Source organism: Periplaneta americana, chromosome 6 (assembly GCF_040183065.1).
Source record: "Periplaneta americana isolate PAMFEO1 chromosome 6, P.americana_PAMFEO1_priV1, whole genome shotgun sequence".
Lineage (NCBI taxonomy): Eukaryota > Metazoa > Arthropoda > Insecta > Blattodea > Blattidae > Periplaneta > Periplaneta americana.
In genome coordinates, this window is record NC_091122.1 from 36,393,198 (window position 1) to 36,418,612 (window position 25,415).

A 25,415-nucleotide genomic window follows, 5' to 3' on the forward strand; every position below is an offset into this window, starting at 1 on the left:
TAGTACACCGTGCACAACATCTTTGATGGCAAATGAATTTTATAAGTTCGATGAATCATTGGTACAGGAGACACTTGGGTTAATGACGATTTCAGCAATGAAAGCACCCGCTAGCTATTGGAGAGAGAGTAGGGAGAGGGAAGTAGAAGGGAAGGCGAAAAAGACAGAGAGAAGAATGGAAAATTTATAATATTAAAGGCTCAATTTCAAAATCGCGCAAAATGACGATTTAATTGCAGTCCGGCATTGCGATTTTTCTCTTCAATTATGTTCTTTTTTATTTTAGGTATATTTCCAGTCGTTTTCACTGTCTAGTCATACCGCGACTGTCGACTGAGAATAGTACATTGGACGCATTCCGGCCAGTTCGTGGACGTGTTTTTTTTTTTTTTTTCATAGTTGTTTATGATCGAGGAAACCGCTAAAAACTCCGATTGACCAACTCCGGGATTTGAACCTGTGACGTCGTACCACTGAGTTATCCCATTCGGCATGATTTTTATGTAAGATATAGCGCTAAAAGAAAGAGTACAGATATTATATTACGTCCTCAAAATATTTGGTTCAGAACTATAGGCCTAATTATTAGATACAAATTTGTGTTTCAAATCAAAACAAAAATAGAGGGAAAACGTTTCTTCAATCACATGAATCAGCATTTAAAAGGAAGCAAAAGTCCTTTTTAAGGAAACTGAAAACAATGTTTTATGATTATTACAAGCCGCATAGGAACCTATGAAGAATGAATCAAGCTAAAAAAATAACTTCTATAATCTATAGCCAAAGTGGGAGAAGGATACACATAGAACAAGTTATATTAAGGAATAAGCAAGTGGAAACTACTCTTCATTTACGAGGGAGGTCACCTGGAAACGTGATTATGAAGGGTTCAATACAAGGTAGCCTAATTGCTGAAGTGTTTTCTTCCAAGCGTGGAGTTATAGGAAGGCTGTTCTCCAGTGCAGTCAACCCTGCACAGGAGAATGGACTTATTTTAAGAAGGGTGAATAATAGACAATGGATCACTCACTTTCTCTCTTCCTGTCTAATCAATGACTTCTATCTTATGCAGGTTCCGTTTCTACAAAAGCTGTTAATTACACGTATTTTTACTGCACCTAATATGGAAAAAATGCTGCATAGCTGTATTGCAAGAACAAAATGATTTTGAGTGGAATAGTATCACAGTCTAGTATATAGTCATGAAGCTTTAGTCTATGAGGGTACTAGGAACAATAGACTGTGCAGGTACTATTTCGCATTGTCTGTAATGAGGCGATAGTAGTGATCATAGTGTTTAGCAACTATCTATGGATGCATATTTACTACGTATTGAGCTTCGTGACTGTATATATAGACTGTGATATTATTGATATTATTATTATTATTATTATTATTATTATTATTATTATCATTATTAGGCCTATTATTACGGAGCAAGCTGTAGCATTGCACTTAAGACATTGAGCTGCAAGCTGGAAAGTTGTATGTTTGATTCCCGATGGGGACATGCATATTTTCCATTCTTAATTTTTCCGATAGCACTATGGCCTTGTGATTTAGTCAGCCTTTGACAGAAGTGAGCACCAGATGCATTTTCTTGGGGATAAGGACGGCAAGCACGTAAGATTGACATATCTACTCTTACTAATGCCGATTATCTACAGGGACATCATTTTATTTTTACTAACATTTTTAATATTAACCTGGTTATACCTTTGGATTAACGTCTGAGAACCGAAAACACCGTTTGCTACTCCCTTCCACGACTGGAGTTCGATGATATTGGCGTAAAATACAAACAAATCACTTTACTAGGAAGAAAAGTAGTTCATCCATTTACGTAAACTAGGAAATATCTCAAATTTTAGTTTGATAATTTTCATTATGTTTTTGTTTTATTAAAAAACGGTACAGTATTAACAATAGGTGTTTTTACTCACGAACTGAGCTATCCATTCGGACATATTCATTATGCGTTGTATATTATACTGTCTACAGCAAATTACCGTACAATATAGAGAATGAAGTTAAATTGAAAAATAATCATAATATGGATATTTAAACACATTTTTGAAAATGGTGGCCATTCGATACAGGCTTCAGTTCTTTTGTGCATATTATTGCACTATAGACCACTGCATCTAATTCCAATTACCAGTTTCGTCGTTCGTGCTAGTAACTCATGTTGAAATAATTCTGTACCTACTCTATAAAAGAGTACCTTACGTACTGTAAATTCAATTTTCACTTCTGCCCGACCCGCACAGATAAAATTACTCAGACATGCTATCTACTGTCCGTTCAAGTGGTTATGTCGCACGGTCGTAGAAAGGGGCGAAATCACGTGACAGTTAATTACTTAACGAGCCCTTTTATTTAAGTTATTTCAATCCGTTGTATAATATTACGTAGACGTCCAATTCCTAAGAGAAATTAATGTTTTTAGAAAAGAACTAAGACAGCCCAGCCACTAGCCTTTACAGAGAGGCGAGCAGAAGCAGATGAGAGAAATCGGGGTGCGACGTAAGCAAACGGACGACAGTACCTGTGCGAAAATATGATTCAATATTGAAAGCTCTTTCGTCTTTGGAAAACGCGAACATATTTCTGGAACGTACTATACTCACTAACTCAGCGCTGTTTACTATCTGCGGTCTTGGTTCTGTGTGGAGATCAGTTGGAACGTCATTAGTAGAAGGGGTAGGAGTGAAGTATTTTCAAAAACTCAGGTACAATAAAAATTGAAGTAAAAATAAAATGATGTCCCTGTAGAAGCAGTGGGAGCCTTAACCGCCCACTATCCTCTAGGCCAGTGATGTCAAAGCAAGCGCATTTTTCTTACCTTGACGTCGTGCGCGGGCAGCAAGCGCTAAGTATGGAAAGAGGAAGGGTTGTGTATATGAATAAGCAACCTGTTGGATTAAGAAAACAGTGGTGCACAAACTTCAAACGGAACGTGAAATTTTATTTTTATATGGCTTCTTTCTGTTTAATATTATCTATATTGTATGTAAAATAAAAGTACTAACACTGATTTCTTAATATCGCACTTGTGTTTTAAATCTTAATAACATAATAGAGAGTTAAGAAGGAATATTCACTTAAATTCCATAGTAGTATAATATTATACTGTATTAAGTGGATGAAACACATCATTCATAAAGAAAGTGATATTCCAAAGAAAAAGATTGAGTATGGCATGATAAGTTGGAATTTATATTGATGGTATCTTTAGCCTTACAAAAGTAATCAATAAACTAATCAAAACAATATTACAGTACAAAGCAAAGTTACCTAGGTACTGTAGCTGTTTTAAGTGTAACTAATATTACATAACAAAACTCTTATCGCATTATGCTTTTAAGGTGATATTTATGAGCAAATTCCTATCATCAGAATTTTAAATTATTTTCTCGAAATCTGCTGAAGTTATAGAGCTGACATTTTTACAACACATGGGCACGTATCTTTTGCTTATGATGTAACAGTAGTTGCTTTGTTAATTCATTTCCTTACATACAATTTACATGCGAATATTTTCAAAATTTTCAATACACTATCTTCAGTAATACGTATATACGGTATAAGAGATTAACGAAAACATTCTGTAAGGCTACTAAATAAATAGGCCTATACTTGAAAATTTCACTTTTCTATACGAGAAGTTGAGAAAATATTTCTTTTGAATAAAAAATCAAACTTGTGAAAAATGAGCATTAAAATTAAAACTTACATTCTTATAATGCACTTCTACTTCTCAGGCAAATCTAAAAATTAACATGGATACAGTTTTAATAAGTTCTCTTCCTTTTATCTATTGAATCAGTGCTGGCCATCCCTGAATATAGCTCGACCAAGCGGCATATACCACCTCTTTCGTCTGTCTCTTTCCTTTCCGCTGTAAAGCGTTCAGGCTCTCCTGGGCTCTAAAGCGCGCGCTTGCTCCTGTGGGCATCAATTGACATGCCTGCTCTAGGCTTCCATGGCCTACAATACGGATACTTTCACCTTTATCACTACTATCGCAACTACCACCACCACATCTTGTTGACCGCCTGAACAAACAGGACGTGATCTGTCACAAAGTACATAACGACACTGTTGCTACAAAAAGTGTGATGCATATGAAGACAAACTGTTTTCTTAGAACATAAAACTACCGGAATACTCTCTCAGTAGGCCACTAATGTCACCAATATTTATTGCTTCAACATTGCCTTTGAGGAGCGTCAGAAATAAGCAGTAGTACAACACGAATTTCACAGCAGCAGATAAGAGTGCGCGTGTTGCGAATCCAAGAGTTTTGGGTAACCCACGGTCGCTGTTCGTATCTATCAGCGCCTTTAAATTAGTTTACATATCTCACATGCTGTACCCGAATAACAATGTTTGCGGAACAGGAAGATTCCGCCCGAAATAATTTACGACTTTCTATTTACAGGGCTACCAAAACGTGATGGCTGGTTGACTGCATATTAATGAGCGCATACAAACAGAAGGAAGTTACAAAAGCAAGGATGCCGTGCTCCATTACGCATGAATTCCGGCAACATGGCCACGTGGATACACACCGCGCAGGATAATGTCATTCATGAAGGGTGCGGGATGGAGGGGTTGTTATCTTGTTAAAACCCTGCATCTACATAAGCGGGTGACGTCAGCTCTCCTGATTGCTGGTTAACTTCTTGTAGCACTTGCTTCACGGACGAGACGCACACGAAAGACACTTCACACTCCGGGCAGGGTTCGAGGACAGCTCGTGGTTTGACCCCGAGTGAATATAAATAACAGTCAGTCATTCTACAGTGCCTACGATACGATACTGGTAGGCTATCTAAAGTATCTCAAAATTCTATGATATGAATGTCACGGTTAGGAGATCTCTCAACAAAGTGTGAGGGAAAACAAATAGCTTTAAATAATTATAAGATTGTATTAGTGCTATCTGGAAATGAAACGTGGATAATGAAACAGATGGCAGATACAAACGAAATGAAATTCCTTGGAAATGATATTGAAAAAGAAATAATTAATAAGGAAACAAATAATGAAAACAAATAAATCTTACATGTATAAATGAGAACCTACATCAGGGGTCGTCAGCACAGAGCACGCTGGGGCTAGTCTCTCTTCCCCGCGGAAAACGCAGTGCACTAGGGTATATATATATATATATATATATATATATATATATATATATATATATATATATATATATATATATATATCCAATTTTTATGTTTCCATTTCCTAAATTTTCCGGTCACGAGACATAATAATATACTTTGCCTTTTCAAGATTTACTTCCATACCTATCGCTTTACTTACTTGAAGTAAAATTTCCGTGTAATCCCTATTCATTTGTGGATTTTCTCCTAACATATTCACGTTATCCGCTTAGACAAAAAGCTGATGTAACCTGTTCAATTCCAAGCCCTCTGTGTTATCCTGAACTTTCCTAATGGCAAATTCTAGAGCAGTAGTGTCAGAGTTGTAAGCTCCGAAACCGGTTGTGGTGCTAGAGACGTCCAGTCGGAGCGTGAACTTGCTTATGTCTGTGGAAGCACCGGAGCACGCAACGAGTTATAGTGGAGCGCTCCGCTCCGTTTAGGCTGTGTCTGACAACGCTGTTCTAGAGCAAAGTTAAAAAAGTGCCAGAGAATCAGTCCTATTCCGAGGCTTATTGGAAGGTTTCGTAACAAGCTGTTTTTTACGGTGATGAGCTGTTAGCCCTTCGCCTAAACCCCAAGCTGGAGGACCACCCCTTATCGGCTATCCACGACTGCTTATTCAATATATTCGCAGCTACCCTCCATATCTGGAGGTCGTCTCCTCTATCCGTAACCTGAGGACGCGCCATGCCGTGGTGACAGGGACCAACAATACATTGCAAATCAGCGTTATACACGAGAAAACTGGAAGTGACAGCTTTCAATACATATTTACAGTCCTTAGATAGTTAATGTTGCACGTGTTGACCGTACCTTTGCTGCTCTGGCCGCTACCAAACCCTGGCAGTCGTATCCATCCCTTCCGTCCAAAGAAGCCATGGTGCTGGCTCTGGTTCTGTTGTTGCTGCTGCTGCTGTTGCTGGAGTTGATTCTGCTTGTTCTGCTGGTGCGCCTTGCAGCCTGAGTCCTGCGACTTGCTGAACTTGAGGTAACCTGAACCACTTTTGCCGCCGCGGCGACTCAACAACGGAGAATAACCCGGCGAAGGCACTGCACTACCACCACAACCCAGCGTCCGGGGGAAACTCTGCGAGGACCGCGACCCCTTGTCACCGTGTCTTTTGAGACTGCTGCCACTGTAACCTGTACCACTACTGCCACTGAACCCGTAACTAGTTCCTGAACTACCGCTGAACCCGCTATCGTGGTCGCCAGACATGCTGCAACTTGCAGGAGAAAGAAGTTCATCGGTCGGGCCCACTGAGAGAAGCAGATCTTCCAACAAATCAGGAGGACCTTGCCCTTTATTTGAAGAGGTGTTACTATTTGTGGTCTCTTCGTCTCTTGGAGGAGGGGGAGGCATGAGCATCGCCTCTACTGTCAGGTTCAACTCCCCTAGAACTCGGCGGTGCCGGGATTGCACCCTTCTGACTTCCTCCTCTAAGACACTTTGGTTCAGAGACACGTGTGACTGCTGGTTCTGTCTGTTCTGGCGCCGCTGGTGATGATGGTGATGCAGCCGCTCCTGTTCGGCGAGCTGAGAGCACTTTGCGGCCACCTCGCTTATTTCCTCGTAAATATTCTCCTCTGTGCCGTAGCGAGTCACATAGGTATGCCTATTGGATCGATCGCTAGGCGCTGGTATGTGGCCATTGTTCACCAGAAAGTTTGCATGGCTCGTAGGGGGTCCTGGTTCGTAATACGCATACGAATACTCCGCCCCTTCCGCTTCATACGTGTCGCTGTGTGGGGATGAGCGGTGATGTTCATTGTGTCTCATTTCCAATTCGTGGAGATGAGGGTTCACATGCCCGACGTCAGGGAAGCGCTCAAAATCGCTTGGCAACTGGTGGAAATTTGCTTCGTGCCGAAAATCGTCTTCGATGTGAGCACCATAGTTTGGTTCAATCCCTTTGGTTGCAGAGTGAAGCAGATGGGAAGGCAGTGACGAAGACAGGTTAGGCGAGTACGCCCTCCGCGAATCCTGCCTCTGGAAGTGGGCCTCTTGAATATGGTATGGCGGAGGCGGCGATGTCTCTTCATCGCTGTTTTCCATATGTTGTTCTTGTTCGTCAGGGGGTGGATAGGGTGGTGGGGGAGGGAACTGCAAGTATGGTCGCCGAGGATGCGGCGGCGGTGGTGGCGGCGTACCATATCGCGCTGAATACACAGATGGGGGAGTTTCTCCCCCTTGACAGAATCTGGTACTTGAAGGATCCATTCTGCATCGTGTTACTGGATATTCAAGCCATTACAAACAAAAACCTGAAACAAAGCAGAGACTCAAATTACTGAAAGAGGCTCAAAATAAATGCAAATATCAAAACTATTTTGTCAATACAACAATCAGAGCCACCGGCGTAGCTTGGTCGGCCAAGGCGCTTGCCTGCCGATACGGAGTTGCGCTCCGGCGAGGGTTCGATCCCCATTTGGGCTGATTACTTGGTTGGGTTTTTTCCGAGGTTTTCCCCCCAACAGTAACGCGAATGTCAGATAATCTATGGCGAATCCTCGGGCTCACCTCGCCAAATACCATCTCGCTATCACCAATTTCATCGGCGCTAAATAACCAAGTAGAAAAATCAGATTTAGGGGAGAGTTGAGTAATATCGGACATCGGGTAATATCGGACAGTGAGTTTCTTTCATCTACCACACGACGAGAGTACCTGATTGACATGGTTACGTTTCTGTAATGTCGCATACAGAAACATAACCATGTCATTCAGGTACTACCATAGTATAAGAAGAATCAGTAGGGACAACTCTTATCGGCACCTTTGATGTTGTTGGTACTAAATTCAAGCTCAGTAAGGTCTAGTTCTCAATGAATCCAACTATGTCGCTAATATCAAACCACTATCAAAATATTAGTAAAATATTTATTTATTTATTTTATTGGTCAGTAATATGAATAATCTTGTATGTATATTATCTATCATTAATATTATGTCGCTAGGAAGTCAAAATACTTATATCCATTGTTGAAGTTTATGTTCGCAACGGACGCCATGAAGTATTATGTTGTACTTGGATCAATTTTACCAACATAAGCCTCAAACAGTGACTTAAACGTTAGCGTCAATTAGTGAATATTTTCATGATGATTGCATACGGAAGTAATTATTATTATGGTTATATTGCTATTCCTTTGCCTCATGTCTTTAAAATTGTTAAAAGATGAGTAATGAATGTTTTCAGTTAATATTAAATTATGCCAGCCTGTCGTAGATGGAGATCCATCTGTTGGAGGTTCCAGATAATACACCCGGTTTCGTGACATGCGCACTCAGAATTTGTTCCCACGAAATGGCTTAGGTGTCTTTACTATATGTTCTCTATACTGTGGTACTACCATGTGGTGGTAGATGAAAGAAACGCAATGTCCGATATTACCCGATGTCCGATACTACCCAACTCTCCCCTACACCATATAAATTTGTCCCATCGGTTAGGAGCAATACTGAGCTCTTTGTGTAGATATTCAGATCCAACCCTTTGGTCTCAGTGTTGTATGAAGCAAATAGTATGGATAACTGTAGTCTGCAACCATGAGAGGGTCTACACCTGTGGAGTCAAGGTCAGCGCGTCTGGCCGCGAAACCAGGTGGCCCGGGTTCGAATACCGGTCGGGGCAAGTTACCTGGTTGAGGTTTTTTCCGGGGTTTTCCCTCAACTCAATACGAGCAAATGCTGGGTAACTTTCGGTGCTGGACCCCGGACTCATTTCACCGGCATTATCACCTTCATTTCATTCAGACGCTAAATAGCCTAGATGTTGATACAGCGTCGTAAAATAACCCAATAAAATAAAATAAAAACTATGAGACGGGAGTGATGTCTCCAGCCATTTTGGAGTGTAGGAGACATAAAAAGCATCTGTTCCTATTTCATTAAAACCTGCAGTTCACAATTCTCATTGAAATCTGTCACCGAAAATAGACTATGTCTTAGTCACTGCTGCACGTAAACAAGTAAGAATCGTGAGTTTTCTTAAATATTCTTGTGACCATTATTCCTTTGTAAAGCATATCGAATGGTAGGCCTACAAGCGTAGCAGTCCGTAAAACGGACAATGTCGTGTCGGGAATAACCAGCACATCACGCGACATACACTAGAAGTGATTAATAACATCTCATAAAAGAGATAAATTGCCATGATAATTCTTGGAATTTAAGTGCTAAGAATAAGTAATGTTTTCTTAAATTTATGTCGTGTATATAGTGCAATGCTTCCTAGCAAAAAGAAATTGCATTCCACACTAGAAACCTTAACCAAGCGTTTGGATTTCAAGAACAGATTCCACGCCATTGACTTAAAAGCGTATAAATAGTCAGCTGTACAAAAGAGCGGCTTTTCAAAACAACGCCGAGCTGATCTCGTGCCTTATTGAATAAAAGCTTAGGCAATCCAAATTATGATTTTCTCTCCGGAACATAATAATTTGATGAAGACGATACGTGTGATATAGGACACTGAAGCCCATATAATTATTCGCTGCCTGATTGGACTTACAAGATATTTCTCTGACCCGCTAGGTTATTCCACTGAACGGCTCGATAGCAAGTGAGGCGTTGGTTTCGTATTCACATCTTGAGTTCTATTCTAGATCATATATGTAACAGATAGATCATCGCTATGTTAAAATCGTTTGCACTTTGAAGAGAACAACCGCCAGGATCGCCACTCGTCCGCCGTAAACGAACACGAGATGGCAGTACAGTCGCTAATGCAATTCAAATGCGAATTATGACGTGACTCCTTATGTAACAGCGTAGTAAACCTGACAAAAGTTGTTAACGTCAAAACCTATAAGGCCGACCCATCTGGGGTATGATCTAGGGTTCTATCAACGAGACTAATAGATATTCGTGGTTTCCCCTCAGAATCACACAAGAAACTGTATATACTATGTTACAAAAACAATGAATACAATAAAGGCTGGTTCACAATAAACCGGAAACGGAAACAACAAAAACGAGAACGGAAATAATGTTAAAATGAATGTATTTAAATGTGAGCATTCACAATAGTTAATTGTGAATACTCACATTTAAATGCATTTATTTTAACAATATATCTGTTCCCGTTCTCGTTGTCATTTTTGTTCCCGGTTTATTGTGAACCAGCCTTTACAGTTAACGCGTAGTGCAATAAGATTTCGTCTTATCGTCATTTTAAAACACGCTATGAAAAGTGACTTACAGGGCACATAATACACTACATAAATAAATTCGAGCTACAATGCAGTTGTCATATATACTACTCAAAATATCGGAGTCACGAACAAGATACATAGTTAAGGGTGTGATTTTATAGTGACTATTTCGTTTATATGTCGTCATTCCATTTTCGACCAATGAAGTGTAACGAAATTTTGAATTCAACCGATCACAGTCATACATCGCGATAATTTTTGCAACACGATTTATCACAATCAATTTATCGCATAGTAGTTCTTTTGTTTAGTTTAGTCAGTGTCGCCAACTGTTACCCCATAAGTCGATAAGCATGAATTCATTACTGTAATCCTGAAGTATTAAACAAAGTGCGAAATCCTATTTCCACATATACATCTTCATTTTCTATTTCCACGTCCATTGTATCTAAAAATGACACTCCTTCATTCAGATTGGTAACTGCGTTTTCAAGTAGTGGCATAAAGTACAAAAAATAATTGTGTACAATAAGAGTCACTGTCCGCCAATGGAAATCGTCTACAAGAGCGTCAGGATGTGAGAAGGTGGGGCTTACCGAATTCAGGATTGACTATTTATGTCTGGCACAGCACTATAGTCCAAGTATCGATGTATTTGATGATAGAAAAGGGAATGGTCTGCAGAAGTGTATAAAAACTTACATAAAACAAACAACACTGTCCGTTTAAAAAGTTCAGGATTGGCCACTTCTGTGTGACACTTCGTTGTCATCTGACTGGTTGTTCTCCACCAGGGTATCGTCTGCGATGTATTTGATGAGAGAAAAGGGATGGTCTGCATTAGAGTATAAACTATTGCATAAAAACTACCAACAATTACTGTCCGCTTATCAAATTCATTATTGGCTACTTGCCTGACACAGTACTCTCTTCTGACTGGTCAACCTTCACCGGGGTGTCGTCTGTGATGTATTGGTGAGAGAAAAGGGAATGGTTTGTATAAGAGTATAAACTACTGCATAAAACTACCAACGATTACTGTCCACTTATCAAATTCAAGATTGGCTACTTGCCTGACTCTCTTCTGACTGGTCAACTTTCACCGGGGTGTCGTCTGCGATGCATTGGTGAGAGAAAAGGGAATGGTTTGTATAAGAATATAAACTATTGCATAAAAACTACCAACAATTACTGTCCGCTTATCAAATTCAGGATTGGCTACTTGCCTGACTCTCTTCTGACTGGTCAACTTCCACCGGGGTGTCGTCTGCGATGCATTGGTGAGAGAAAAGGGAATGGTTTGTATAAGAGTATAAACTATTGCATAAAAACTACCAACGATTACTGTCCACTTATCAAATTCAGGATTGGCTACTTGCCTGACACAGTACTCTCTTCTGACTGGTCAACCTTCACCGGGGTGTCGTCTGCGATGCATTGGTGAGAGAAAAGGGAATGGTTTGTATAAGAGTATAAACTATTGCATAAAAACTACCAACGATTACTGTCCGCTTGTCAAATTCAGGATTGGCTACTTGCCTGACACAGTACTCTCTTCTGACTGGTCAACCTTCACCGGGGTGTCGTCTGCGATGCATTGGTGAGAGAAAAGGGAATGGTTTGTATAAGAGTATAAACTATTGCATAAAAACTACCAACGATTAATGTCCGCTTATCAAATTCAGGATTGGCTACTTGCCTGACACAGTACTCTCTTCTGACTGGTCAACCTTCACCGGGGTGTCGTCTGTGATGTATTGGTGAGAGAAAATGGAATGGTTTGTATAAGAGTATAAACTATTGCATAAAAACTACCAACGATTACTGTCCACTTATCAAATTCAGGATTGGCTACTTGCCTAACACAGTACTCTCTTCTGACTGGTCAACCTTCACCGGGGTGTCGTCTGCGATGCATTGGTGAGAGAAAAGGGAACGGTTTGTATAAGAGTATAAACTATTGCATAAAAACTACCAACGATTACTGTCCACTTATCAAATTCAGGATTGGCTACTTGCCTGACTCTCTTCTGACTGGTCAACTTTCACCGGGGTGTCGTCTGCGATGCATTGGTGAGAGAAAAGGGAATGGTTTGTATAAGAATATAAACTATTGCATAAAAACTACCAACGATTACTGTCCGCTTATCAAATTCAGGATTGGCTACTTGCCTGACTCTCTTCTGACTGGTCAACTTTCACCGGGGTCTCGTCTGCGATGCATTGGTGAGAGAAAAGGGAATGGTTTCTATAAGATTATAAACTATTGCATAAAAACTACCAACGATTACTGTCCGCTTATCAAATTCAGGATTGGCTACTTGCCTGACTCTCTTCTGACTGGTCAACTTTCACCGGGGTGTCGTCTGCGATGCATTGGTGAGAGAAAAGGGAATGGTTTGTATAAGAGTATAAACTATTGCATAAAAACTACCAACGATTACTGTCCACTTATCAAATTCAGGATTGGCTACTTGCCTGACACAGTACTCTCTTCTGACTGGTCAACCTTCACCGGGGTGTCGTCTGCGATGCATTGGTGAGAGAAAAGGGAATGGTTTGTATAAGAGTATAAACTATTGCATAAAAACTACCAACGATTACTGTCCACTTATCAAATTCAGGATTGACTACTTGCCTGACACAGTACTCTCTTCTGACTGGTCAACCTTCACCGGGGTGTCGTCTGCGATGCATTGGTGAGAGAAAAGGGAATGGTTTGTATAAGAGTATAAACTATTGCATAAAAACTACCAACGATTACTGTCCGCTTGTCAAATTCAGGATTGGCTACTTGCCTGACACAGTACTCTCTTCTGACTGGTCAACCTTCACCGGGGTGTCGTCTGCGATGCATTGGTGAGAGAAAAGGGAATGGTTTGTATAAGAGTATAAACTATTGCATAAAAACTACCAACGATTAATGTCCGCTTATCAAATTCAGGATTGGCTACTTGCCTGACACAGTACTCTCTTCTGACTGGTCAACCTTCACCGGGGTGTCGTCTGTGATGTATTGGTGAGAGAAAAGGGAATGGTTTGTATAAGAGTATAAACTATTGCATAAAAACTACCAACGATTACTGTCCACTTATCAAATTCAGGATTGGCTACTTGCCTAACACAGTACTCTCTTCTGACTGGTCAACCTTCACCGGGGTGTCGTCTGCGATGCATTGGTGAGAGAAAAGGGAACGGTTTGTATAAGAGTATAAACTATTGCATAAAAACTACCAACGATTACTGTCCACTTATCAAATTCAGGATTGGCTACTTGCCTGACACAGTACTCTCTTCTGACTGGTCAACTTTCACCGGGGTGTCGTCTGCGATGCATTGGTGAGAGAAAAGGGAATGGTTTGTATAAGAGTATAAACTATTGCATAAAAACTACCAACGATTACTGTCCACTTATCAAATTCTGGATTGGCTACTTGCCTGACTCTCTTCTGACTGGTAAACTTTCACCGGGGTCTCGTCTGCGATGCATTGGTGAGAGAAAAGGGAATGGTTTCTATAAGAGTATAAACTATTGCATAAAAACTACCAACGATTACTGTCCACTTATCAAATTCAGGATTGGCTACTTGCCTAACACAGTACTCTCTTCTGACTGGTCAACCTTCACCGGGGTGTCGTCTGCGATGCATTGGTGAGAGAAAAGGGAATGGTTTGTATAAGAGTATAAACTATTGCATAAAAACTACCAACGATTACTGTCCGCTTATCAAATTCAGAATTGGCTACTTGCCTGACACAGTACTCTCTTCGGACTGGTCAACCTTCACCGGGGTGTCGTCTGTGATGCATTGGTGAGAGAAAAGGGAATGGTTTGTATAAGAGTATAAACTATTGCATAAAAACTACCAACGATTACTGTCCACTTATCAAATTCAGGATTGGCTACTTGCCTGACACAATACTCTCTTCTGACTGGTCAACCTTCACCGGGGTGTCGTCTGTGATGTATTGGTGAGAGAAAATGGAATGGTTTGTATAAGAGTATAAACTATTGCATAAAAACTACCAACGATTACTGTCCACTTATCAAATTCAGGATTGGCTACTTGCCTAACACAGTACTCTCTTCTGACTGGTCAACCTTCACCGGGGTGTCGTCTGCGATGCATTGGTGAGAGAAAAGGGAACGGTTTGTATAAGAGTATAAACTATTGCATAAAAACTACCAACGATTACTGTCCACTTATCAAATTCAGGATTGGCTACTTGCCTGACACAGTACTCTCTTCTGACTGGTCAAACTTCACCGGGGTGTCGTCTGCGATGCATTGGTGAGAGAAAAGGGAATGGTTTGTATAAGAGTATAAACTATTGCATAAAAACTACCAACGATTACTGTCCACTTATCAAATTCAGGATCGGCTACTTGCCTGACACAATACTCTCTTCTGACTGGTCAACCTTCACCGGGGTGTCGTCTGTGATGTATTGGTGAGAGAAAATGGAATGGTTTGTATAAGAGTATAAACTATTGCATAAAAACTACCAACGATTACTGTCCACTTATCAAATTCAGGATTGGCTACTTGCCTAACACAGTACTCTCTTCTGACTGGTCAACCTTCACCGGGGTGTCGTCTGCGATGCATTGGTGAGAGAAAAGGGAACGGTTTGTATAAGAGTATAAACTATTGCATAAAAACTACCAACGATTACTGTCCACTTATCAAATTCAGGATTGGCTACTTGCCTGACTCTCTTCTGACTGGTCAACTTTCACCGGGGTCTCGTCTGCGATGCATTGGTGAGAGAAAAGGGAATGGTTTCTATAAGAGTATAAACTATTGCATAAAAACTACCAACGATTACTGTCCGCTTATCAAATTCAGGATTGGCTACTTGCCTGACTCTCTTCTGACTGGTCAACTTTCACCGGGGTGTCGTCTGCGATGCATTGGTGAGAGAAAAGGGAATGGTTTGTATAAGAGTATAAACTATTGCATAAAAACTACCAACGATTACTGTCCACTTATCAAATTCAGGATTGGCTACTTGCCTGACACAGTACTCTCTTCTGACTGGTCAACCTTCACCGGGGTGTCGTCTGCGATGCATTGGTGAGAGAAAAGGGAATGGTTTGTATAAGAGTATAAACTAATGCATAAAAACTACCAACGATTACTGTCCACTTATCAAATTCAGGATTGGCTACTTGCCTGACACAGTACTCTCTTCTGACTGGTCAACCTTCACCGGGGTGTCGTCTGCGATGCATTGGTGAGAGAAAAGGGAATGGTTTGTATAAGAGTATAAACTATTGCATAAAAACTACCAACGATTACTGTCCGCTTGTCAAATTCAGGATTGGCTACTTGCCTGACACAGTACTCTCTTCTGACTGGTCAACCTTCACCGGGGTGTCGTCTGCGATGCATTGGTGAGAGAAAAGGGAATGGTTTGTATAAGAGTATAAACTATTGCATAAAAACTACCAACGATTAATGTCCGCTTATCAAATTCAGGATTGGCTACTTGCCTGACACAGTACTCTCTTCTGACTGGTCAACCTTCACCGGGGTGTCGTCTGTGATGTATTGGTGAGAGAAAATGGAATGGTTTGTATAAGAGTATAAACTATTGCATAAAAACTACCAACGATTACTGTCCACTTATCAAATTCAGGATTGGCTACTTGCCTAACACAGTACTCTCTTCTGACTGGTCAACCTTCACCGGGGTGTCGTCTGCGATGCATTGGTGAGAGAAAAGGGAACGGTTTGTATAAGAGTATAAACTATTGCATAAAAACTACCAACGATTACTGTCCACTTATCAAATTCAGGATTGGCTACTTGCCTGACTCTCTTCTGACTGGTCAACTTTCACCGGGGTGTCGTCTGCGATGCATTGGAGAGAGAAAAGGGAATGGTTTGTATAAGAATATAAACTATTGCATAAAAACTACCAACGATTACTGTCCGCTTATCAAATTCAGGATTGGCTACTTGCCTGACTCTCTTCTGACTGGTCAACTTTCACCGGGGTGTCGTCTGCGATGCATTGGTGAGAGAAAAGGGAATGGTTTCTATAAGAGTATAAACTATTGCATAAAAACTACCAACGATTACTGTCCGCTTATCAAATTCAGGATTGGCTACTTGCCTGACTCTCTTCTGACTGGTCAACTTTCACCGGGGTGTCGTCTGCGATGCATTGGTGAGAGAAAAGGGAATGGTTTGTATAAGAGTATAAACTATTGCATAAAAACTACCAACGATTACTGTCCACTTATCAAATTCAGGATTGGCTACTTGCCTGACACAGTACTCTCTTCTGACTGGTCAACCTTCACCGTGGTGTCGTCTGCGATGCATTGGTGAGAGAAAAGGGAATGGTTTGTATAAGAGTATAAACTATTGCATAAAAACTACCAACGATTACTGTCCGCTTGTCAAATTCAGGATTGGCTACTTGCCTGACACAGTACTCTCTTCTGACTGGTCAACCTTCACCGGGGTGTCGTCTGCGATGCATTGGTGAGAGAAAAGGGAATGGTTTGTATAAGAGTATAAACTATTGCATAAAAACTACCAACGATTAATGTCCGCTTATCAAATTCAGGATTGGCTACTTGCCTGACACAGTACTCTCTTCTGACTGGTCAACCTTCACCGGGGTGTCGTCTGTGATGTATTGGTGAGAGAAAATGGAATGGTTTGTATAAGAGTATAAACTATTGCATAAAAACTACCAACGATTACTGTCCACTTATCAAATTCAGGATTGGCTACTTGCCTAACACAGTACTCTCTACTGACTGGTCAACCTTCACCGGGGTGTCGTCTGCGATGCATTGGTGAGAGAAAAGGGAACGGTTTGTATAAGAGTATAAACTATTGCATAAAAACTACCAACGATTACTGTCCACTTATCAAATTCAGGATTGGCTACTTGCCTGACACAGTACTCTCTTCTGACTGGTCAACTTTCACCGGGGTGTCGTCTGCGATGCATTGGTGAGAGAAAAGGGAATGGTTTGTATAAAAGTATAAACTATTGCATAAAAACTACCAACGATTACTGTCCACTTATCAAATTCAGGATTGGCTACTTGCCTGACACAGTACTCTCTTCTGACTGGTCAACCTTCACCGGGGTGTCGTCTGCGATGCATTGGTGAGAGAAAAGGGAATGGTTTGTATAAGAGTATAAACTATTGCATAAAAACTACCAACGATTACTGTCCACTTATCAAATTCAGGATTGGCTACTTGCCTAACACAGTACTCTCTTCTGACTGGTCAACCTTCACCGGGGTGTCGTCTGCGATGCATTGGTGAGAGAAAAGGGAATGGTTTGTATAAGAGTATAAACTATTGCATAAAAACTACCAACGATTACTGTCCGCTTATCAAATTCAGGATTGGCTACTTGCCTGACACAGTACTCTCTTCTGACTGGTCAACCTTCACCGGGGTGTCGTCTGTGATGCATTGGTGAGAGAAAAGGGAATGGTTTGTTTAAGAGTATAAACTATTGCATAAAAACTACCAACGATTACTGTCCACTTATCAAATTCAGGATTGGCTACTTGCCTGACACAATACTCTCTTCTGACTGGTCAACCTTCACCGGGGTGTCGTCTGTGATGTATTGGTGAGAGAAAATGGAATGGTTTGTATAAGAGTATAAACTATTGCATAAAAACTACCAACGATTACTGTCCACTTATCAAATTCAGGATTGGCTACTTGCCTAACACAGTACTCTCTTCTGACTGGTCAACCTTCACCGGGGTGTCGTCTGCGATGCATTGGTGAGAGAAAAGGGAACGGTTTGTATAAGAGTATAAACTATTGCATAAAAACTACCAACGATTACTGTCCACTTATCAAATTCAGGATTGGCTACTTGCCTGACACAGTACTCTCTTCTGACTGGTCAACCTTCACCGGGGTGTCGTCTGCGATGCATTGGTGAGAGAAAAGGGAATGGTTTGTATAAGAGTATAAACTATTGCATAAAAACTACCAACGATTACTGTCCACTTATCAAATTCAGGATTGGCTACTTGCCTGACACAATACTCTCTTCTGACTGGTCAACCTTCACCGGGGTGTCGTCTGTGATGTATTGGTGAGAGAAAATGGAATGGTTTGTATAAGAGTATAAACTATTGCATAAAAACTACCAACGATTACTGTCCACTTATCAAATTCAGGATTGGCTACTTGCCTAACACAGTACTCTCTTCTGACTGGTCAACCTTCACCGGGGTGTCGTCTGCGATGCATTGGTGAGAGAAAAGGGAACGGTTTGTATAAGAGTATAAACTATTGCATAAAAACTACCAACGATTACTGTCCACTTATCAAATTCAGGATTGGCTACTTGCCTGACTCTCTTCTGACTGGTCAACTTTCACCGGGGTGTCGTCTGCGATGCATTGGTGAGAGAAAAGGGAATGGTTTGTATAAGAATATAAACTATTGCATAAAAACTACCAACGATTACTGTCCGCTTATCAAATTCAGGATTGGCTACTTGCCTGACTCTCTTCTGACTGGTCAACTTTCACCGGGGTCTCGTCTGCGATGCATTGGTGAGAGAAAAGGGAATGGTTTCTATAAGAGTATAAACTATTGCATAAAAACTACCAACGATTACTGTCCGCTTATCAAATTCAGGATTGGCTACTTGCCTGACTCTCTTCTGACTGGTCAACTTTCACCGGGGTGTCGTCTGCGATGCATTGGTGAGAGAAAAGGGAATGGTTTGTATAAGAGTATAAACTATTGCATAAAAACTACCAACGATTACTGTCCACTTATCAAATTCAGGATTGGCTACTTGCCTGACACAGTACTCTCTTCTGACTGGTCAACCTTCACCGGGGTGTCGTCTGCGATGCATTGGTGAGAGAAAAGGGAATGGTTTGTATAAGAGTATAAACTATTGCATAAAAACTACCAACGATTACTGTCCGCTTGTCAAATTCAGGATTGGCTACTTGCCTGACACAGTACTCTCTTCTGACTGGTCAACCTTCACCGGGGTGTCGTCTGCGATGCATTGGTGAGAGAAAAGGGAATGGTTTGTATAAGAGTATAAACTATTGCATAAAAACTACCAACGATTAATGTCCGCTTATCAAATTCAGGATTGGCTACTTGCCTGACACAGTACTCTCTTCTGACTGGTCAACCTTCACCGGGATGTCGTCTGTGATGTATTGGTGAGAGAAAATGGAATGGTTTGTATAAGAGTATAAACTATTGCATAAAAACTACCAACGATTACTGTCCACTTATCAAATTCAGGATTGGCTACTTGCCTGACACAGTACTCTCTTCTGACTGGTCAACCTTCACCGGGGTGTCGTCTGCGATGCATTGGTGAGAGAAAAGGGAACGGTTTGTATAAGAGTATAAACTATTGCATAAAAACTACCAACGATTACTGTCCACTTATCAAATTCAGGATTGGCTACTTGCCTGACACAGTACTCTCTTCTGACTGGTCAACTTTCACCGGGGTGTCGTCTGCGATGCATTGGTGAGAGAAAAGGGAATGGTTTGTATAAAAGTATAAACTATTGCATAAAAACTACCAACGATTACTGTCCACTTATCAAATTCAGGATTGGCTACTTGCCTGACACAGTACTCTCTTCTGACTGGTCAACCTTCACCGGGATGTCGTCTGCGATGCATTGGTGAGAGAAAAGGGAATGGTTTGTATAAGAGTATAAACTATTGCATAAAAACTACCAACGATTACTGTCCACTTATCAAATTCAGGATTGGCTACTTGCCTAACACAGTACTCTCTTCTGACTGGTCAACCTTCACCGGGGTGTCGTCTGCGATGCATTGGTGAGAGAAAAGGGAATGGTTTGTATAAGAGTATAAACTATTGCATAAAAACTACCAACGATTACTGTCCGCTTATCAAATTCAGGATTGGCTACTTGCCTGACACAGTACTCTCTTCTGACTGGTCAACCTTCACCGGGGTGTCGTCTGTGATGCATTGGTGAGAGAAAAGGGAATGGTTTGTATAAGAGTATAAACTATTGCATAAAAACTACCAACGATTACTGTCCACTTATCAAATTCAGGATTGGCTACTTGCCTGACACAATACTCTCTTCTGACTGGTCAACCTTCACCGGGGTGTCGTCTGTGATGTATTGGTGAGAGAAAATGGAATGGTTTGTATAAGAGTATAAACTATTGCATAAAAACTACCAACGATTACTGTCCACTTATCAAATTCAGGATTGGCTACTTGCCTAACACAGTACTCTCTTCTGACTGGTCAACCTTCACCGGGGTGTCGTCTGCGATGCATTGGTGAGAGAAAAGGGAACGGTTTGTATAAAAGTATAAACTATTGCATAAAAACTATCAACGATTACTGTCCACTTATCAAATTCAGGATTGGCTACTTGCCTGACACAGTACTCTCTTCTGACTGGTCAACCTTTAACGGGGTGTCGTCTGCGATGCATTGGTGAGAGAAAAGGGAACGGTTTGCGTAAGAGTATAAAAATTGCATAACCAGGCAAAAAAATTGAGTTAACTGTAGGATGTAATTGTTATAAAGTTTCTGAATCTATCATAATATGCTAAGAATTGTGGACAGTAAGACAAAAATTAACTATTCTGTTTTGTTCTAACTCCATAAGTGTGGTATTATCCAGTTCTTTTTAGTTCCACGTATGTCTATAAGCCAATCAAAATGCTAGAATCACACCATATGACTGAACCAACAATATGACAGCCATGGAAGAAGAAATTCTGAATTTAGAATATGATAATGATTTAAAGCGGTAAGTAGATAATAAAATAAAATAAAATAAAATAAAATGTTTGTGTTTATGTGCATGTTTTGTAGTTTAAAAAAATAAATAAATAAATTGACATTAATTTTACAGTACCTGTTAACTTATGACTTTATTGCAATGAAGTTGAAGATGTATAATCTATTGGTTCATGGTGCCAATAATTGTAATGTGAACTTCATGTAATGTTGTATTTCATAAGGTAGCTTACAGTGGTACAATACATTATAATATGCCCTATCTACTGTTTCGGCTTTCATTGAAGTTATACAGGGTGTTAAAAAAGTATCCAATATTTTAGGAGGTGATAGTATGCATAAAAACAAGAAAAAATGTCTTATAAACATGGGTCCTATAAAACATACTTTCTGAGATCTGAACACTTGTTCATAGGAGGTGCTCAATGTGACGTCCATTTATGTCAATGCATTTTCTGCCCTACAATACAGCAGGCTACCAGATAATCCTACCGTAGTTTACACCCCTGGTATGGAATACTGATCGGCACAAGAAACATTGAAAAGAAAAATTTAGTTGCGGATATGAGCGGAGTTCAGCAGAGATGGTGTTGTGAATTTTCGTAATCAGTATGTGTGGGCTGATGAAAATTCCTATGCAGTTGAAGAAACGAGGCATCGGCACCGATTCTCAATCAACGTATGGGCAGGCGTTCTTGACTATAGATTAAGGGCCATACGTGCTACCACAGAGATTAACTGGGGCTTGTTATCAGGACTTTTTTTATTAACGTATTGCCTAGCTTCCTGGAGTATGTGCCATGTCAGCAAAGACTACAGATGTGGTTCATGCATAATGGCACACCAGCACATTCTTTTCGCAATGAGCGTGAACACCTAACGCTGACATTTCAGGACCGCTGGATTGATTGGGGAGGGCCCACAGCTTGGCCTGCTCGTTCCTCTTATCTAAATCCTCTAGACTTTTGGTTATCAAGAACAACCAGGTCAATTTCAAAGAGTGCGTGATTCCTCACGCCGAAGGACATGAATGGACGTCACACTTAGCACCTCCTATGAACAAGTGTTCAGATCTCAGAAGGTATATATTGTAGGACCCATGTTTATTAGACTTTTTTCTTGTTTTGATGCATACTAGCACCTTCTAAAATATTGGATACGTTTTCTTAACACCCTGTATTAAAAATATTAATATTTATGTATTGTACTTATATTATCTGCTTGTCATTTATTATCATGCCACCTTTCTGAATGTTCTTTCTTTTTCTGTATTGTTAACAGAGAAACAACATCTCGCTTAAGAAAAAAAAGTGGGATCCTTCTAGTTGGAAGAAAAATATGGCACTTTTAGAATTTATGAACAGAAACAGACTAGTAGAATTCATTGAACAGAAATTTTCAGAGCCAGGTCACAGCTTAGTGCAGGAAGTAGATGCTGTACACAGTGTCATAAAACTGTGATTCACAGAAATATTTAGTCCTGTTTCCCCATACGAAATCTACAATGCATCAAAACCAAGAATATTCATTTAATGATACATGAAATGAAGTGTCAAAGACTTCTTCAACTATCAACATTCAACAGTTAGCATGAAATTTTCCAACGTCCCCTACGCATCAGCTGTGTCATACAATCATGAAAACATCTAGCAAAGTATCTGTGGCAGCTCGAATAAAAGAGATTGTAAAAGTATGAGAAGAAAAGAAAACATATCTAAAATCAATGTTATAATACATGCCTGCAATTATGTTGATTATTATAAGAAATCTGTTTTGAATTATGTTTTCTAAAAGAGAGAAAAAATAAATTGGAGGCACATCCTTTATGAATGTTACAAATTTATATTTATTTTCACTTCTGGGTTGTATTTCCAACACAAATTATGCTCCCGAATTGCTATGTTACAATATTTATTCGTTTTTATTGACTGATTATAAGTTTTTTACAAAATACATCTCAGTTATAATACCTAGTTCGTTAAAGCCTATTACAGTATTCCATAATTAACTCATCAAACTTCAATTCACAATTTCTCAGATGTCCAAGTAGTGGAGATAGAACCATAAAGAACTGAAGCGATGATATACAACCAACACAAAGTCTGCCGCTAGGGCAAGAGCAGAAGTGAAAGGGATGGAGAAACCCCTGTCCATGTTCTTTTCGCTTACACGCCTTATGTACAAAAGCATAGTAAGGCTCTGTTCATCAGTGGTGGATTTTAGGCGACCAGTGAGAGCCGAAAGCTCGTAAATCTATGATGTCCGCCTGATACAATCCGTCACTGACCTTCCTGTCTGCTCGTACCGCACCAAAACATTTCTATCTCAGCCAGGGAAGGTGGAATGCCGAGTTTAGATGTAATCTGCGGTGACTCAATTAAGCTATTAGCACTCAGACCTGCGCTAGGGCCTAGATCATATATGTAACAGATATGTCGGGCTTATAGGCTTTGAGGTTAACAACTTTTTTCAGGTTTACTACGCTGTCATCTAGTTGTTACATAAGGAGTCGTCATAATACCCATTTGAATTGCATTAGCGACTGTGCTGCCATCTCGTGTTCGTTTACGGCGGACGGGTGGCGATCCTGGCGGTTGTTTTCTTCAAAGTGCTGCCGATTTTAACGTAGCGAGGAGTTATCTGTTACATATATGATCTAGGGCTAGGGTATTAATTAAACGATTTTACTTTATGTTAGTCGCAGTGGTGGTTATGGTGGCCGAACAAGTTGTCTGTAAGCTAGTCACCAGAGATTCCTGCTATCACTTCATTACTTCACACAGCTACAACGATACTTGATGACTCACTGTCAGAGGACACTGCCAAAATGTAATGGGCACAAGTGATCTATCAGGCAATGGATAAGGAGTTGCGTCTCCTGCATACAAAGAAAGCCAATTAACGGACCAATTCGAAGTAACAACGGAGTAAGACCTAAACCTACAGGATGTTCTGACCTACGTGGCAGAAAAATGCGAGTGTGTCTGTGTAGTATGCATGCATGCATACATACATACATACATACGAATACATTACATACGTACCCTACGTGCGTATGATGTCCCTAAGTAGCTAGAATAAGCGCTAGGGAAAAGAATTTAGCGTAAATAAGCAGTGCGATAAAAACTTCTTTAGACAGTCGTTTCTTAATGACGTCTTTTCGATTCTCATTTTAGTATCAAAAAGTCACTGATATCCGCATCCATAAATTAGCGTGCTTAAAAGTACTTTGAAGCACGCTAATTAGAAATACTGAAAACATACATTCAAACTATTTATTTATTAATTTAGGGCTAGGATTTTGATGAAATTACATCTTTTTTTTCTAGTAAGCCAGAAACATAGCTGCTTTAGTATTTATATGTTATGTGATAAACTGAGTGTTTCAAGACATATTTGTTAGGGATTTTTTTTTTGCATTTTTTGCCTGTTTCAACTCATAAGATTATTTTTTGTGTTATTCGGACATTTTTGAGGCATTTTCATTTACCTTAAGAAAACATTTAAAACCACGGACCAAAAAAAAAAAAAAACTGAAACATTAACCTCAACCTATAATAAAATTTTCTTTTCCCTTAATATTATTTTAGATATAAATTATTTTTAACTTGAGTAGTATTAGTTAGGGTCTTGAAACTTAAAGAATTTGGCGGTATTTTAGTCTTTTTAGAGGAATCTGTCCCTTAATCGATAGTCCGCGTTGAACCTTACCAGAATTATTATATGGACAAATTATTAACAAAATTTACGATTTTTATGATAATTCCATTTACAAAATTTGACTTTTCAATTTAGACTACAGTTGCAAATGTTGCATATTTCTATAATTACAGTAGATATAAATATGCAAAAATGTAGGCTATTCTAAATTGAAGAGTCAAATTCTGTAAAAGATATATAATAAAATCTTCAATTTTGCTAATAATTTGTAAATATGCAAAAATGTCAACTGCAGTTTAAAGTGAAGAGTCAAATGTTGTAAAAATATATATAATATAAATATTCAGTTTCAGTTTTGCTAACAATTTGGACATATCCAAAATGTCACCTGTAGTCCAAATTGAAGAGTCGAATTTTGTAAAAATATACAAAAAAATCTTCACTTTTGCTAATAATTTGTAAATATGCAAAAATATCAATTGTAGTCTAAATTGAAGAGTCAAATTTTGTAAAAATATACAATACAAATCTTCAATTTTTCTAATAATTTGGAAATACGCAAAGATGTCAACTGTAGTCTAAATTGAAGAATCATATTTTGTAAAAATATATAATAAAAATCTCCAATTTTGCTAATAA

At 39.7% G+C, this 25,415-nt stretch overlaps 1 protein-coding gene across 3 annotated transcripts in view; it reads right to left on the reverse strand.

The window, feature by feature from the left end:
• LOC138701208 (rho guanine nucleotide exchange factor 10-like) overlaps window positions 1-25,415 on the reverse strand; it is a 505,000-nt gene that overhangs the window by 327,039 nt on the left and 152,546 nt on the right. For all 3 annotated transcript variants that reach the window (XM_069827865.1, XM_069827867.1, XM_069827868.1), the window contains exon 2: window positions 5,988-7,439. In XM_069827865.1, coding sequence (XP_069683966.1) covers window positions 5,988-7,395 — 1,408 coding nt within the window. In that variant the 5' untranslated portion in view covers window positions 7,396-7,439. The remainder of the gene's footprint in view (window positions 1-5,987; window positions 7,440-25,415) is intronic.